The following is a 17972-nucleotide window of genomic DNA, read 5'->3' on the forward strand; positions in this document are numbered from 1 at the left end:
ACTCACATTAACCTCACCTAGAAAGCAGAAAAAAAAAAAAGAATATATCTCTTGAAATAAACTTTAATAACTATAAAAGGCATTGTAAAATGGGAAATTATGTGTAATTGTGTTATGGATGGGAATCCATAGATAACATTTATTTGTGCTGGTGATATAAAATGGACGTCAAGCACTGGAGAAAAAAAGCGTTACATGAAAAACTAAGATTTTATGCTTTAAACTCATTAACTGTCAGTGTAGACCTACAGTCTACATGATGTTTAAACATGTAATTAAAAAATAGTTTTGGGACTGCAATGGTAGTAGGAGCAGTGGTATAAAAATTCCAATAATTTTAATGGGTACATTTATGAACTCTGTTCTGTCAAATTAATGTGATTATAAATATGATTCATATCAGATTGTGTTTCAAAGAGCAATAAGTTTTAGCTTTGTTGTTATAAAGAAGGACTGAACTTCGGCAGTTCATACTTTCAAAAGGCAAATAAAAAGATTTGGGGGTTGTGGGAGACACAGAAGTTTTGAGTTTTGAATGGCTTGAATTTGCAGTACTTTGCTTTGGACCAAGTGTATTTTGTGAAACAGGCACAATGGTAAGGTAAGGCAACAAACAATATGTAAATTTTATCCTGTATATTGTATTTTGGTGAAAGTGGAAAACAATTTGTTCTGGTTTTGGTTCATGGCAATGATCACTATGCATAAATATCTCTGAATAAGGAAGGTAGGTGTATTTTACGTCTGGATTATCCTGGTTTTCTTCCAGTCAGTCCACACCTTTAGTGAATCCTTGAAACAAAAAGACCTTTATATTCAACTTTCAGCTTGATAACGTGTTTTATCACATGATTTGTATTTCTGCAGTACAATTCCATTGTCCACATGCACACACACAGAGTTTAGATTTTCTTAGGATATGTACAAAATTCTACTGTTTTGATGAATTTTGGCACAAAATTCCTACATTACAAAATTCACTAGAAAATAATGTGGCTAATTTCTTTGTGGATAATTTGTGGGCTAGTTGTCTCATGCAAGACTAAATTTTACAAGGTAAACAATGCTGAAATTATATCTTGATCCTGCAGGTGTTTCAATTTATTTTTTAAGTAAAGGAAAGATATTCAATTACAGAGCCATTTCTCCACCAATAACTTGGTGGAATTGTTCAACAGCAGTGTTTGCACATATAATCAATTGCTATTTTTACAGCTGTCTCTTTACCACAGTTTCAAGAGGAGGGTTTTGTAAGTGTTGTGTATCTTTACCAGCTTAATTCTCATCAGATAGTCTTCATGCTGCAGAGCATTCTTCCATACCACCTTCTCAGGATTTGTTATTTTAACTCAAGACAATTGTTCTGGATTTAAGGCAAATACAAAAAATATTATTTTCATGTTTGTTCTTTGTATCATGCAGCTTACCTGATTAACTGCTGTTAAAACAAATGGTTACAAATACTCATCATTCAAAGCAAGTGAAAAGAGTAGCCTGTAACTTCAGTGGTGCCAATGGGAATATATTTGACCTCTCATCTCCAATCCTGACATTGTTTAACCATATCCCACAACTAGAGAATTTCAATTATTTGTTCAGAAGAGCCATTCATAATTGCCTGGTGTAAGCCTGCCTTTAGGATGCAAAGCAGAAAACAATGAAAATGCTAGTCTGGTGAATTAGAACAGCATCACTTAAATGTATAAATTAAATGGGCCTCTTTTCACAGCTTTCTCTTTCTATTCTGAGAGGCCTCAGCCTGGTGACATCAAAGACAGGATTATGTGAGAAGATAAAAACTTGATCTAATGTCCATGTTTGAAGTCATGAAAGTCCTCTTCTCTTCAAGCCAAAATAACCCTCCTTAAAGCACAATGAGCTCCAGTCCAGGTGCAGGAGGGGGGAAGGTTTCAGCAAGGCTCTGAAGATATGTCAGAAAAGCCAAAGAGTTGTACATTAAACCATAATCTTCCTAAATGTGCTAATAGATTTTACGTAGGCTTTAAAAGCTTTGTCCTGTCAATTAGTTTGTTAAGGCTTCCTTTTAATTGAAGAATGCTATTATGCATGTGGCTGGATTGAACTTTAATGAGAATTTAGCCCATTTCACGTATTTATAGAGAAATCTTCTTCACGATATATGAGGAATCGAAAGGGGAGTACTAAAACACAAGGTCATCTAGGAGTACACTGTGAACATATGTTGTCAGTGTCCCTGCATGTAACTCCATTTCTGATACAGCTGATACGCTGCCTATGGATTACAGAAGGAGTTATGATGTAGGGCAAAATTGTGGCCTTTTTATCCTTTAAAGCTTGTCCCTCTCTGTGAGGGAGTCTTCTTACATTTGAATATTCTCTCATGTGGTGAAATGATCTTCTCTGTAGTCTCTAAAATTGAGATCAATGGAAACTTTCACCTCCTAAAAAAGTACAGTTTCAGTGCTTCATAAAGAAGATTTTGTTTTAATGTGAGCATCTCCAAAACATGTCATTAAAAGTATTTGCTGTTATAACAGTGAAGAAACTGTCATGGTCTTAGACAGTCTCACAAGGCCAAAGCAAGTGCAACTGTTCAGGTTAAAATGCAAGCTGATTGCTGTAAAATTTAATGGATATCAGATACTAATGAAAATGTTTGCCTTTCCTACAGTCTATGACCTTGCCATGTGGTCATCTCTTTGCCCTGCATTTTCAGCAAATATTTTACACATATTCACTAATAGAAGAGGTACATAGCAAGTTTTCAGTTCATAACTATGGACAATCAGATGCAACAAACCACATGAAAGATAAGTAATAGACCATATGCCTGATACTCGCCACAGCCTCAATTCCAGCATCAGATAATTCACAGAGGTTTTGTTGTATTCAATTCTACTCCACTGTTGGGGGAAGATTTCTCATGGTTTATTGACCATAACTTTAAAATAATGTATCTATTATGCTACTACTTTTTATTGCCCTTATGTTTCCAGAAAAATGGCTATGTTATTACGAATATTGGAACAAATGTATTTCACTTAATTTGAATTATGATGGAAAACAGAATTCTCTTTTGCAAAAATCTGATCTTTTACTGGCTTTATATGTACAATCCATGTAGCTACATATTTTAATGGCTATAAGGTAGTTTAATTTCTTTCATTTATAGCTGTATGCAGGCACATATAATTTCTACTGCCAATTCCTCAGCTCCCAGCCTGCCTTTTTTTTTCACTTTATGAGGTTATTTGCCCTTTCTCCAACTGGGTTTAAGTCACTAGATTCATCCTGCCCTTTTCATTTGTAAAAGTTTCAAGACAGGATATTCCTATTGAATAGCAAGATTTATTACTGAAAGATTCATGTAAAGGCCATGAGTAGCAACAGAATGTTTCTTCATGACGTAGGACGCAAAGATAAATGCTAATTCTGTAGGCAGGTAGCATATTAATTAGATTTCACCAGCATACAGAAACCTTTACGATGTGTTTCCAATGGTCTTACTGCTATGATATAACACTTCTGTCAAGTCAGTCTCAGAGGTGAATATTTTCTTCCGGTCTGCCTTTCAGGCAGCACAGTGGCACTATAGTCATTGGATGAGTACAAAGAAAGGTTTTCATTACTTAATGATGGTGGGAAGGCCCCTCATGGAATATTTTCAAAATGTTAGAATGGGAGTAAGTTTAATCCTACAAGAGGCCCTTGTGGCTTCTTTTCCCATTTGCAGCTCTGGGTGGTCCAGCTGAATCCTTTGAGATCCTTAGGGTCCCCTTAAGCATTTTGATGACAAACCAATTAATGGAAATTCTTAGAATGAGGACCTGATAGAATATTTAACAAGTGCTTTGCATCCTTTACTTCTTCCATAAAACTTTCATCCTCCCTGTTTTCCTGGTTTTATCACTGCTATATATGGCAGCAAGAAACATTTGGTAAGCAGAAAAATGAGAATAAATAGCTACATAACCAAGAAGAACTGGGTGGTATCCATTCTAGAGCTGAAAGCAGCTGCCTAAATGGGTTAAGTTCAAAGCAACAAAAACCTTACATCGATCCATGCATCCATATCTGGGGCTGGGCACTGCCATCTGCAAGCATCAGGACCTCAAGGCAGAATGAGGCAGTTCTTCCAAGGAGCCAAAGCTCCATAGCACTTGGAAAAGGGATAATGCTAATTAGAAATCACAGAGCTCAAAGGGATGAGAAGACCTGATTAGCTAGCTTAGCTCAGTAAGAAAATGAAAATATCTGGCTCAGATAAGACTTAAAGGAAAGAGGAAATATGTCTGAATTCAGACTGTCTCTGAGGCAGTACTGGTACCCAAAGCTTATTTGCATGAGAATGCAAGTGGATTTATCATTACTTTCTTCAAAGTAGGACAGGTACCAGCAACTTCAGCAGAGTTTTATGAACATAATGATGTATTTCATAAGACTTGAGTTATTTACATACATCCATTTCTGGGAATTGAATTAGGACAAAAGTATCAAACTGAAAGGCTCTTCACATGAGAGCGAAGACAATCTTGCAGGTGGGGCTTGAACCAATATTTGTGAGGTTTAGATACAGTCTCTGTCTCTGCTACCAGCTATCTAAGCAAAGGTAGGTTTTCTTCTTATTTTCTGTCTGTAAAATACATAAGTAGTGCCTTTTTATACTCTACAACTCTATCTAGCATGAAAAAAAATCCAGCTCAACCTTGAGTGGACCCATTGGATGCTCTGAGGGTCTAGTCTGAAAAAAAAATTTACTTTACTTCTCATCTGATTTGCAAGTTCCCAATAAATTAACATGTTACAGCTTGACTTTTTTGGTTTTTTGGGGTTTTTTGTTTGGTTTGGTTCACAGATTTTTTTTTTTTGTTTGTTTGTTTTGGTTTTTGTGGGGGGGTTTGTGTGTTTGTTTTGGTTTGTTTGTTTGTTTGTTTACTTCTTATTTTGTTATGGTGGTGCTTTTCACTAAGAATACTGCAGTATTTTCATCATTTGGCCTGGTGGTCTAAAAAGAAGAGTTCCTGTACACAAAACAACAGTATTAACAAGTTCTAGTAATAGTGCAGTCTCTGAATGTCTTGGCCATACTGGGTCAAAGTTATTGAATCCTTCCTTATATTCACCAAAGATGTGAATGGAAACTGCATGAATCAACCCTATCTCTTAGTCTTCTGTGGCTAGTGGGAGAATTATCATGTGGATGTCAGTGTCCTCATTAAATATTTAATGAGAAATTCTAAAATCAAAGAAACTTGAAAAGTTAAAATGTCTTCAGCAGCAGAAACAAAGATCAATTTTGTAAGTCCTCTTCAATGTGCCCTTGTTAATTTTGATGGAGTAAAAGTGATTGAACACACCTTTCATCCTTTGAGAGAGCAGAGTTTATGTCTCTACTGTTTGTGAGTAATAAGCCAATTCATGCCTAATTCTAATTCCTTTGACATGTCATCTCTAAGTGTTATTCCAACATGACTTTCCAAAATTTTGAGATTGAAGTATTGCATTTCATGAAGCACTGTCAATCTTTGGAACTTTCTACATAAATGTCCAACATTCTTGCCTTAGATTCTCAGTGTAGTTTTTTGGCATTTCAAATCTGGTTTTCTTGTGACAGCATTGTTGGAAAAAAATGTAAGGAAAGGAAAAGGGGATCCATTTGAAGAAAATTATCTCTACTGACCTTGTAGTATTTTTGGTAACACTGATAAATAAAAAAAAACCAAACATATCATATAAGCAATTAGGATGTTCTCACCTGTATGACGAAATTGATTTACTCCAGCCTGTGCTGGTACAGCTTTCTTGACTTGAACATTTCCCTCTTAAGTGATGCAAAAGTGCCAGAGATTTTGTTTTTCTTAAATTAATTGTGCAACAGTAAATTATGCTATAATGTTCTGAATTAAAAAGGCACACAACAATCCCAAGGCAGGGATTGTTGACATCAGAATGAAAAAGTTCAGACTGTTGTTCCAAAGAGGTAATTCCCCTCAGAAGAAGAGAGTGAAATCTTGGTAGAGTCTTGCAGCTCCCATCTTTGCAAAAAATGTTAGCGTAAGATATGCCCTTAACAGCCAGTGGGGACAAATGCCTTTCTGCCTTCTCCTGCCGTGAATTTTAAAGAATGCCCACTAATTACTTTTGGGAGTTCCAGAAAACTGGTGGGACACTCAAGACACCTCTCTGATGACAATGAATCAGTGCCACTAGTGTGGTTCCTCTCTTTTTCCTGGCCGTCTAAACAGGGAGGCAAATTTCATTTTCAGCAAATCAGAGCAATGTGGTTGAATTTAACGGTTTTCTGATTCCTGCTTGGGAGAAATGTATGTTTGTGGTGTTTCTCAGGCACATTAGGAAAATTGAATCTGTTGAGAGCAGACTTAATTTCCCTATAAAAAAATTTCACCCTGAAAAAAATTATAGAGCTTCAGTGAAAAAATGGCATAAAATCATACCATATCACAAGAAATAGGAATTTCATATTCCAGGAGAACTTAGGAGAAATTCACTGTCACACTCAGAGAACAGATTCTGGGCTTACAATAAGCAATTAAGAAAACTCAGAGTAGTAAATAAATAGAGCAGTAAATTTAAAAAGTACTGTGCAAGTAAGGAAGAAATGGAGGGGACAATAAGAGCACTGTATGCATGCTAAAGGTATTAAAAATCCATGAGAACTTTTAATTTTTTCTTGACCTTCATTCATATTCCTGCATATTCAATAAGTTTTCTGCTTTTTTGTTAGTAAAGGGAATCTTTTGAGTTGCTTGTACCTGGCAAGTCTCTTCAGATACCCTTTTTACAAGACCTAAAATGCATAAATTCATGTTACCTGATTTCACACTATTTCAGTGTATAGTCAGCCTTTGTGCAAAGTGCTAGTCCTCCTCAACATACACTGATGATTTGCCAGGCACCATCACACCAAGCTCTTTACTGAAGCTCTGTCCAATATTCAGATCGTTGCATTACCTGTATTTTCACTAAAAATTGGTTACCAGAGAAAAACATTGAGTTTTTTCATAGTAGCTTGCATTCAATGCCTGCAGGTTTTATTAACCTCATTTTAGGCCTATATTTGTTATTCTTTCCTTTAGAATTCTTCAGTCTAAAACACTGATGTTGGTCCATATATTTTGTCTTCATTTGTCTGGATATTTGCAGATGAAATATGTAGGTGACACAAAAATACCTTTAGAAAACAGCAAATATATTGAAATGTAAAATCTGCAGCAATATGACTTTGATCCCAAATTAAAGGCCATGTTTTCAACATGTTTGTTTGTTTGTTTGTTTGTTTGTTTTCAACAAAGTTTAAAGTTGGTAAATAAATAAGGGAATTTCCCATTTTTAAGAAAGCTTATAAACAGCTATAATGTAAAGATACCAGAGGCTTAGTAAGGATCTCAATTCACTTGTTGTCTGTTTTACTATGTAATTGGTGTAACTTAACTTTGGAGATATATCATATTCATGTTTTTATGGTTTTTTTCTTTATCACAAATACTTGAGGAAGCAATAAGTTGATTCTCTTTCTACGTCTTATGCCAACAGTCCCATTCAACTTCATAAATTGTGTACAGTAATAATCAGCTAGCAATGTCGCACATTACATTGCATTTCTTTCTGTGTGTACCAGGAAAGTTTTTCATAATCAGTCAGTTAAAAAAGATGCAAGCACCTACCAGTTTCAACCATATATTTTATTAAGTATATGAAGTACCACAGTAATTTGCATGTTTACTAATCTGTTATGGTACAAATTCATACCAGCCACAGTCAAAAGACCACATAGGGATTAAAAACATCCTAATTTCAAGACTTAGGAGAGGATAAATCCAAATTATACATCCCACATAAAACAACAGGTTCATAAAGCACAAATGGCAACTACAATTACACTAAAAAGTTTCTCGCATATTTTTTCAGCAAATTATCATTTTCCAGTAGCAGTTCTATGGTGCAAGCCATACATGAAAATACATTTCTCCTTCTTTCTGTATGCACCTCTATCCATAATTAATAATTGATTTAACTTCAAATTATTTTGACTTTCCTCAAAGGATAATCTGACCCACGCTGGGATTTTTGTTGTGTAGTAGAATTAAAATTGTGTTTTTTGGTAAATTTAAGACTAATAATAAAAAAATAGCATCCCTTACTTGTGGAAGACCTTTTTGCCTAATAATTTATTCACTGGTGTTCTATAAAAAACCTCCCTTTTGACAGTAAGGGGCATGATTATTTGATAAGGAATATCAGGTTGTTTTTACTTTTCCAAATGACTGCTTTAATATAACCCTGCCATAAAAATTTGGGGCATCATTGGTCATCCTTGTCCCAGTCATATCTATTGTTCAATAATTATTTTAATAATCAATACATAATAAAAGAGGCCATGCAGTGTGAACTTACAGCTTTCTCCCAGGTCTTTTGCCTTAAAACAGATTTTTGTATCTCATTGGAAATGACTACCTCTCCTAGTGTAGATTAGGCATCCAGGTGAAGTCTAGAGAAATACTACAAGTTACCGTGGTATATTCTGGATGTCAAATGCAGTCAAATTTATCTCTTAAACTCAGTGCTAGAGCTGTTTTTTTCATTGTCAGAACTTGTTTATTTCCTCCTTCAAAAAGCTGCTTCTTTTCATTGGTCCTGTAACTAAACAAGGAGACAGAGACAAAAGTAATACACTGACACTTCTGCCAATACCTGCAACACTATGGATGCTTCAGACATGCATGCCATGGACTCACCACTATTACAGTACCAGGGCACAGATGTCTGAGTTGCTTCTCCACCTTAGAGAGCCTTTAAATTTGTACCTATATGCAGCCTACTATATAAATTGTAGTATTGTAATGTTTTTACAGTAGTGCAGAACATTTTTATTTGTTTAAATTTATTTCACCAGAAAATAAGCAAATTATTCCAATCAATACAGCACTGTTCTTGAAGTGAGGAATTTGTACATTCCTGAACCATTTAATTTATTTTTCTTACAGAATATATGCGGTTAATCTTTCATATATTGTACACTGAAACAGCATTAAATAATTGCTTTCATTCTGGACCCTTTTCTACAAATGAAAGTCACAATCCTGATCCTCTCTCTACTGAAGAGCAGTTGTCTTAGGTGACTCCAGATGTTCATCTATCCCAGTGTCCTGTCTGCAACAATACACAAATAATGGGTGCTTTACAAAGAGTAGGACAGGAAAAGTATGTCATAATACTTTCCGGAATATATTATTAGCATAGCAAATCTGAGCAAGAGACTGTGAGTTTTTATGGGTCAGTTGTCAGTGATTTTACGTGAATTTTCCACTTGTTCTTAAAATGCATGTAAAATTTTAACACCCCGAACATCCTGCAACAATTAATTCAGTTTTGTGCTGTGTGAAGTATCCCATCCTTCTGTTTGCTTTGAACCCTTCTGAAGATTCACTGTTCCGGTCTTAAGAGAAAGAATGAGCAAGTGTGCCTCTGCCACCTTCTCCAGGTCTCTCACAATTTTGTAAATTTGTGTCATATATCTCTGTATATCCTCGCTTTCCATGCTGAAAAGTCTTCGTTTATTGGATTGCTACATGTGCAGAAGATGTACCTTTGATCATTGCCTCTGATTCTTTCTATATCCCGACAGTTTTAAAGTACTCAGGTACATTTCAGGTGTGATGAACTTGCAGTTGTCCCTGGTGCATTCTAGTTTCCTTTAGATTTAAAGAGGGACATGGTATTTTCTGTTATGTTCTCTGTTCTTTTGCCAATATTTTTTCTGTTTTCACAGCTAATGACTAATAAACCAACGTTTTCTTAGTGCTATCTAGCATAGCTTCATAAAAATCCAAACTTTAGGACTTACTGTTATGTATATAAAGCCAGAATTATTTTCCCCATACATAGCAGTTTGCATTTATCAATAATGAATTTCACTTTCCATTTTATTATCCTGTAACCCAGTGTGGATGTCTTTCAGCAACTCCCAATTTCTTGACCATTCTTTTTTGTTAGTCTAAATTACTTAAAATTAGCAAACATTTGTCACTTTCCTGATCACAACTCACCTTTTGCATACCACAATTATGAATTCCTGGGACACCCAACACCTTTCCCTTTGGCACTCTGATTTGAAAATTTGCCTTTTAATTCCTATCCTTACTTCCCTCTTTCTGTCCATAATCTGTTTTCTCCAGTGGCACTTGGACTCTGCCTTTGTAGAGATGCACCCAGGCCCTGTGTCTCATCTGACACTTCATGAGCCTTACATTTATTGTTGCTGTATAACATAACTTCCTCTATATGCTGTTTTGCAGCTGACCTTTTTTTTTTTTTTTGATACAGACATGTGAATCTGAATCCTTTTGAGTTGAAATAGTCTTGAGCTTGTTTCCTTCCAGGACTTTGAGAAGAGTGTTCTATTAGGCTTTTCTTCACAGACTGTGCCAGTGACCACATTGTATAAGCAAAGAGGTAGGAACACTGATTCTTTAAACAAAGAGTTACATAAATACATCATGTCCAGAATAAAGGACTATAGGCTGTATTTTTTTTTTTTGTCTTTATCACTGGATGTCTAAAATTAAACCTGGTTTATCTAACTAAAGGTAGTTAATCTAATCATATATTCAGCAAAACTCCTGAAGCTGAGGTGAAATTTTACTTTTCAAAACCGAAACTATTACATATTTCCAGCACTTACAGGGAAGGCTCTATCTGAAAACAGACTTGAAGGATAATGATTTAAAATAAAGTCTTACAATAAAGAGAAAAATCTGTTACCACAAGCAGCAGCAGTAAAGTTCCAGGTAGATTTTCTGTATCAATTTTTGTCCAGAGAGACTTCCTAATTGGATCAATGGAGTCCAGAATCTCAGTTATAACTCTGGTTGTCAAAGTGTAGCAGGTATCACTGAGATCAAAGCATATCCTCTGAAACACTGCTATCATGTTTAGACCATAAACCACATTAATTCTAAGAGTCTTACTGTATTTGCTTTTCTTTCTTGATTTGCATGCCCTATGGACTTAAAATACACAAAGCAATGCCTTGGTTGGGAGTCATTTCCCATGGGTAGAAATAACAATCACTATATTACCTAGCCACAGTAAACCAGAAGCATACTGGGATGCAATGAATGCCTTTTCTTAGGCGTCCATTCTTCTAGTAATAAATTTTGCTTCTCTACCTTTGGCAGTCTGATGATATGAAGATGCAACTTGCTTGTCCTCCTTGCATCTCTTTCTTCTGCTTACAAGCACCCCGCCTGCACTCACTCAGTAAAGACTAGACATCCTTTCAGTGCAGAACGCATGCACTTTAATCTGAAGACAAGCTGTTCCTGCATGAGGTGTACTGGTACAGACAAAATCTCGCCAAACAAGGCTGTTTCTCTATTTTATTTGTCAAGGGAAAAATCTTATCCTTCACCAGTTTACACCTGCTTTTCAGCTTGGAAGAAAGGGTGCTGTTTCATTTCTCTACTTTTTGTACTATCATCTGATTTTAAGCAGCATTGAAATTGAGTTTATTTATGTATTGGGATTATTGGTTGTTGGTACAAATTTGTGTAACTTTGCAAAGGCTAGCGATGTTTAGAGATGACATACTTAAGAATAAGGAAAACCAGATGTACAAATGACTTAGAAAATATTACTTGAATAGTTAATTTTCCCCTACCCCTCTGATAATCTGGAATGAGCAGGTTCTAACCCCCTAAAATTTTCACTGTACAAGCTACAGAAAATATCCCCATCTTTAGTTCATACAAAGTGTAGACAGGTCACTGTACTGGTAGTCACACTAAGCCACCTGGGTGAGTGACCCTCAGCCAAAACTCCCCGTTTCCCAAAGCCCCTGTGGTGGGCAAAACCTGCTGCACACAGAGCCAGTGTGTGCAGATTGCTCTGCACCCTGCAATTCGCTGGGTACCCCACAAATCCCCGTGTACCCCGCCGTCCCGGCGTGTCCCCCCGGACAATGGGCGAGGGCCTGGCCCTCAGGCCCGTCTCACCTGTGATCAGAGATCAACCCCCCGTCGTGATAGCCCCCTGCGCCGGGCGCCCTGCCTCTGTTTTTGATACACCTGCCCCGACTGCCCGGGTTCGAAAGGCAGCGGGAGCCTCCTGCTTACACCTCGCTGTGGCACCCAGACAGGCCCCCTCACACCAAATAAAAGTTTTTCCACAATAAAATTTTGAAGGTCATTCAGAATCTTAAACCTGACCAGAATTGTTAGAATAATTCCCAGGAGGATTACCTCTTCTCCTGTTCCAAATTCTCCATCCCTCTATAACCTTTGACAGATGTAAGGGGAAAACTCATAAGGTTCTTTTTGGAGTCCTACACAGTAGTTACATCATGAGAAGTGGCATATATTTAAGTACATATAGAACTAATATACAGGTAATGCTATTCATTTTTTATTTGGCAGACTACTTTTTTATAAGTAACTTGGTTTTACTACTGGGAATATTGGATTGGGAGTATCTGCCTAAAATGGAAAACAGCAGAGTAAAGAAAATGTGAAGCATTTTCTTTTCTTTTCTTTTCTTTTCTTTTCTTTTCTTTTCTTTTCTTTTCTTTTCTTTTCTTTTCTTTTCTTTTCTCTGGGTTTTTTAATAATTTCTTTTGGCTCAGTTTATCTGGTTGCAATACTTTAGAGGCAATTCCCCTTCCAGACCGATTCACAAACCATGATAATGTGTTTCATTAACATAGCATTATTAGGAGTAATTTTTAGGCCCTAGGAATTCTGTAATTTTTGAAATTAAGGTGCAAACACGCCTAGAACAGAGGGAACAACTGGAAATTCAACAGTTCCAGGGAACTTCAAGTGGTCAAACAGACCCCACGAGTGTGTGTGGGGAAAATTTTGGACAGACGGCACTCAGGGCCAAACAGGTTTGCTTTTCCCAGCAAATTTCTCTGGCACCAAGAAGGGTCAGCCTGTCTCAGGATATCCTTCCCCAGGAGCGGGGACTGCGACACCTGGCGTCTTGGGCCACTGTTGGTGCGCCGGCATGAGGGAATAAAACTAAGGAAGTAGGTGCGATCCAGCACAAGTTGCAGCTGGCGAAACTACAACTGGCTTCAGTGGGATCGGGTTCCGAGCCGGTTCCCTCTTCTCACACGCGAACGCCGGCTCTTCGCCCGTGAGCTGCGGGCACAGACCGCCGTGCCTCTGTAGCAGGCAAGTTACCTGTAAGACATTTCTCTCCTTTTCTTCCCCTTGTCTTGCCGCCGAGAAAACTTTTGGATACTTTTATCAGTTTAGGGAGAGGTAGCGAAAACTTAGGCTACAAGCACACGTTTCTTAACCAATGTGAAAGGCGAGTATTTTAAATAGCAGCACCAGCAGAAGCAAATGGATGGATTTGCTTTAATGAGCATTGGTGTACAGCAGGGCAGACAGGGTACGGCAGCAATCACTCACAAACCAGCCGGGAATCATCAGTCCAGCACGTCAGTCTCTGACTTCTGATCTCTGACTTCTGATCCCTCTACACAGATTTCTCGTCCATTGGAAGGTTGTTTTCAGTAAAGTGCTTTTCCCGAATAATTTTTCAATCATTTTCCTGTTGTCTTCCCCCATTTTCCCGCACCTCTTTCACTCTCCACCCTCCCCCCTTCCCCCGCAGGTTTTTGCGTTCACGTTCATGTGGAAGAAACGCCAAGCAACACGTACAAAATAGTGGTGTCTGTGAGCGGTGAAAGGTGATGTGAAAAGCACAATCTACGAATCGCCGGGCTATTCTTATTTTAATGAGAAACTAGGGAATTTGGACACTCACACAGAGTTTGAGAGGCCAGGTCACGCTTCAGTCCCTTCTTAGGTACTAGAGGATGGATTATAAAAGTGTGAAGGGGAAGCGCAAACGATCGTTAGTTAAAGGAACCCTTCGCCGTCAGTGCCGTTGTCATTTAAATTAATCGAAATATTTAACGTTTACTCTTTAAGCAGCAAGGATTACATGTCGTGGGGCCCCGGAGCTCGCCAGGGTCTAAGGTAACCACTTTGCCTACCCCTTTCACAGCAAGATCTACAGGACGGTGGAGCAGCGGTTTCCTGTCTCTCGTGGAAGAGGGAGAAGCAGACTTCAGCAGGGGTTTTATCCTCTGTTCTCCCTATTCGCCGGCCGACTGCAGCGCCTCTCCTCTCGGAACTCGGGTTTCCTGGGGCCTCCGGGGTGACTGCCCCGGGACAGGGGCTCGGCGGGGAGCGCAGGCTGCATGGCCGCCCCGTGCCTCAGGCTGGCGAGGTGGCGGGGAGAACTTCGTTCTCGGCCCTTTTCTCCGAACCAGCCCCTTCGGCCCCGGCTGTGGTTTTTCACATCGCCTCTCCGCCACTAATGACATTTAACGACGATAAAAGAGCTTACCTGCGAGCTGGCTCTCAAATAATCGATAGTACACGATATAAACACAGACACCAGCAGGGGTATAGTCATGAGATCGATCGGGTTTCCGCAAGCATGCCCTGGATCCCCCCGTCCACTCCCCCGGGAGCCGGGGGGCCCCTGTCCCCCCAAGCCCCTGCTCTTTAGGAGTGCACCAGGACGGAGTGGAGGGAGCTCTTGCCCTCGGAGCTGTTGCTCGCGGTCTGTTCCAGAAGCGACGCAGCAGCCGGGGAAGCGGCGGGGCAGATCTGCGAGGCGGCGACCGTGAGAGCAGGGATGGCCGAGGCAGCGGGCAACGCCGGCGCCGGCTTGATGGGCACCGGGACGGCAGGCATGGTCTGTGCCGGCGGGTGGCAGAGCGCCTTCACGGGCATGCCGAAGGGTCCGTAGTCGGGGGACACGGGCACGCCGGCCACGGAGTCCATCACCCCCACGTGTGGCCACACGGAGCTCACCACGCTGCTGAGCTGGCTGGGCACCGGGTAGCCCAGGTGGTGCATCACCGAGGCCAGCGGCAGCCCGCCGGCCTGCAGCACACCCTTGTAATCTCTGCCGATGATGTTTTCGATGGCGAAGGGGTGCTTGAAGCCCGAGGGCTGGCTGCTCCCATAGGGCGAGAACTGCGGCAGCCTTCCCACCGCGGCGGCGGCCGCGGCCGCAGCCACGGCCGCGTCGGAGCCCGCCAGCCCCGGCACCTTGCCCGGGGGAGGCGGCGGCGGCGGGTGCGGGTGGAAGTAGTGCACCATGTGCGGGGTGGGCGCCGGGGGCTTGCCGGGACCGCCGCCGCCGCCACCGCCACCGCCGGGCAGGTGATGCTCGGGGCGCAGCACCTTGAAGCGCTTGCGGCGGCGGAGGAAGCTGCCGTTCTCAAACATGTCCCCGCAGTCCGGGTGCAGCGCCCAGAAGCTGCCTTTGCCCGGCTGGTCGGGTCGCCGCGGGATCTTGATGAAGCAGTCATTGAAAGAGAGGTTGTGGCGGAGGGAGTTCTGCCAACGCTGGGTGTGCTCCCGGTAGTAAGGGAACCGCTCCATAATGAACTTGTAGATGTCGCTCAGGGGCAGCATCTTCTCGGCCGAGTGTTGGATGGCCATGGCCGTCAGGGAGATGTAAGAGTAGGGCGGTTTCTGGTCGCTGTACGAACTCTTCCCCGGCCTGGGCATCGCCTCCCCGCCACAGCACTTCCGCGGCCGCGCGATTCCGCCGCTCCGGGCTTGGCACCGCTCAATACCGCGCACGGCGGGCTTGGGATCCGGGGACTTCACTGCCCTGCTCCGCCGCCGCCTCTACATCCTGGGCGCCACCTGCCCGGGCCACACGCGACAGCGACCTCCCGGCGGCCGGCCAAGGAGCTCCGTGCACGGCTTCCTTCAGCAGCCTCTCCCTGCGGGACGCACTTGCCTAGCTGCCCCTCAGCTTGCAGGAGAAGACAGCTGCCGCCCAGGCCGCCCAGGCCGCGGGGGCTCTGGGGCTACGTGCCGGAAGGAGGTCCCGGCCCCCGCTGGCGTCCCGCTTTTCTCCTGGAGGCTGCTGAATCTCCCGGGCTTCCCCCCTGCCGCCTGGCACACTCGGCTGGAGTTGATGCTCCTCAGGCACCAAGGGCTCGAGAGCATGAATTTACCTCGGACGTCTGCAGAGATGGAAAAGAAGGAAATACAAACATCCCTCTCACCGCTCAGTCTGGTGTCCCCTTAAAAGTTTGCGGCAGAGGCGAGCGCCGGGAGTCGGCGGGGAGAAGAGGCGAGCGGGGTGGCGAGCGCCGCGGCTGCTGGCGGGGCTCGTGCGCTCCGGCGCGGTTTTGTAATGGTGCCCGAGTCGCGAGACCCCCGCAGTTCCTGCTCTCTTGCTATCACATGACAGCCGCTTGGGGACTTGGCGTCTCTTGGAAAAGGAGCGAGAAACGGCTCCAGACTCCCCTCTCACTCACATCTCCTTATCAGGGTGAGGTGGAGCCAGGGGGCTGAGGAAACTCCGTATGAGACCGAGATCCGATTTCCATAGGGCAGGAAACAGTGGCCCGAGCAGGAAAGCTTCCTCCTCCCACCTCTCCCACTCCAGCTTCCCTCCACTGCTTTCATAGCTCCCCTATCCATTCTCCTCCTTCTTGACCCCTCGCTCCCGCACAGCCCGGTTTATAGCAGTAGGCGCGAACGCCGACCGAGGGGACCGCACCACAGGGAGATGGAAAACGGGAAGAGGTCTTTCCTCGTCCCCATGGCAAGTCGAGTCAAGCGCCCGGGAGAAAAGGCCCTCGAGCTAGCCCCGCGAGGCAGCAAGCGGGAAACACAGGCCCTTTGAAAAAATTTGTTATCATTCCTGTCATTGTGTTTAGCTACGCAAAGACTAGCACAAGACCAAGAAGCAAAAAATCCTACACTCTTCTCTCCAAATCGCAGCTGTCAATTCTCGCTACTCTCCACGATGCGGCTCATAGAAAATACGTAAAGAACCAGCCAAAGCATCATCTGCACGCTTACAGACGGACTACTTAGCGCCAGTGTTGGTTTAGACCGGCTCATTAGTAGGAATCAATGAACAGTGCAACAATTCCTATCTATCCTACAAACGTACTGCATTATAGGGAGTAGGCTGTAGATGTAAGAGAGAAAAAGGAAAGATTGCTTGCTTAGCTGCCGCTAGAGTTGGAAGAAACACTGCTCAAAAACAGTACCTTGGAGCGCAATTAACGAGATGCTATTAGAGGTGCCAGCGTAAAAATTATTAGTCCGACTTCTATGGCCTAAATTAATAAACAGGTTGAAAGAGCCTTACTATATATTAAGCTATGTATGGAAGAGCTTTTTTTGATCCCATACTTCCAGACTCCTGCGCTGGGTCAGACCCCCCGGGGGTGCGTACCACGGAGAGACGGCAGCTGCAGCAGCGCTGGGGCAGAACTCGACCGGCGGTGCCCCCCCGCGCCCCACTTCTGCCGTCGGGGGAGTTGGTTTGGACATCAAACGTGTTTGTCTGCCTCCAACTCAACTGTTGCATGTAGAAGTGGCGAAGAGGAAGGAGTAGGGGAAGATAAAAAGCTTTTAAATGTGTGCTCATAATCTCTTTCAGGGGGCGAAGGAAAAGACTAGTTTCAAACCCACTCTCAAGTAATGTGTATTTGTCAGTTTTTGTACCTGGTCAAGGTCAGTCAAGTGAAAAGCGTAATCAAAGGTAAAGAAGCAGAGAAAGTAGCCACAATTCTGCCAAGCCAAGCTTCCCCAGAAAGCCCGTGGTTAAAAAAACAAAACAACAACAACAACAACAAAAAAAAAACCCAAAACAAATAAAACCTTTCAGATGGTTATCTAAAGCACTCACCTTCCTCTGAGAAACCAGGAGGCACGGTGGCAGCAACATTGGCATCTTGGGAACCTAATTCCCGTATTGCCCGCATGGCGAGACCCGACATTTCAACGTCTTTCCTGACGTGTCTATACATTTTCCCCAAAAACATTTTATTCCTGTTTTACCACTTAATCCTGTCCGAACAGTTTAAAATCCCTGCTCCTACCCTAAAATCCTGAACCTTAAAGTCAGTGTTATTGTTTGCCTCACCTTACTAGTTAGCAACCCGGCGTTTTCTCCCCACTCCCGTA

At 42.1% G+C, this 17972-nt stretch overlaps 1 protein-coding gene across 4 annotated transcripts in view; it reads right to left on the bottom strand.

Annotated features, from left to right (window-relative positions):
- Positions 1-12515: 12515 nt before the first annotated feature.
- FOXB2 (forkhead box B2) overlaps positions 12516-17972 on the bottom strand; it is a 27261-nt gene continuing 21804 nt past the window's right edge. For all 4 annotated transcript variants that reach the window (XM_038125248.1, XM_038125246.1, XM_038125247.1 and 1 more), the window contains one exon: positions 12516-17972. This exon is cut by the window's right edge. In XM_038125248.1, the coding sequence (XP_037981176.1) occupies positions 14526-15542 (1017 nt within the window). In that variant the 5' untranslated portion in view covers positions 15543-17972 and the 3' untranslated portion in view covers positions 12516-14525.

Source organism: Motacilla alba, chromosome Z (genome assembly GCF_015832195.1).
Source record: "Motacilla alba alba isolate MOTALB_02 chromosome Z, Motacilla_alba_V1.0_pri, whole genome shotgun sequence".
Classification (NCBI taxonomy): Eukaryota; Metazoa; Chordata; class Aves; order Passeriformes; family Motacillidae; genus Motacilla; species Motacilla alba.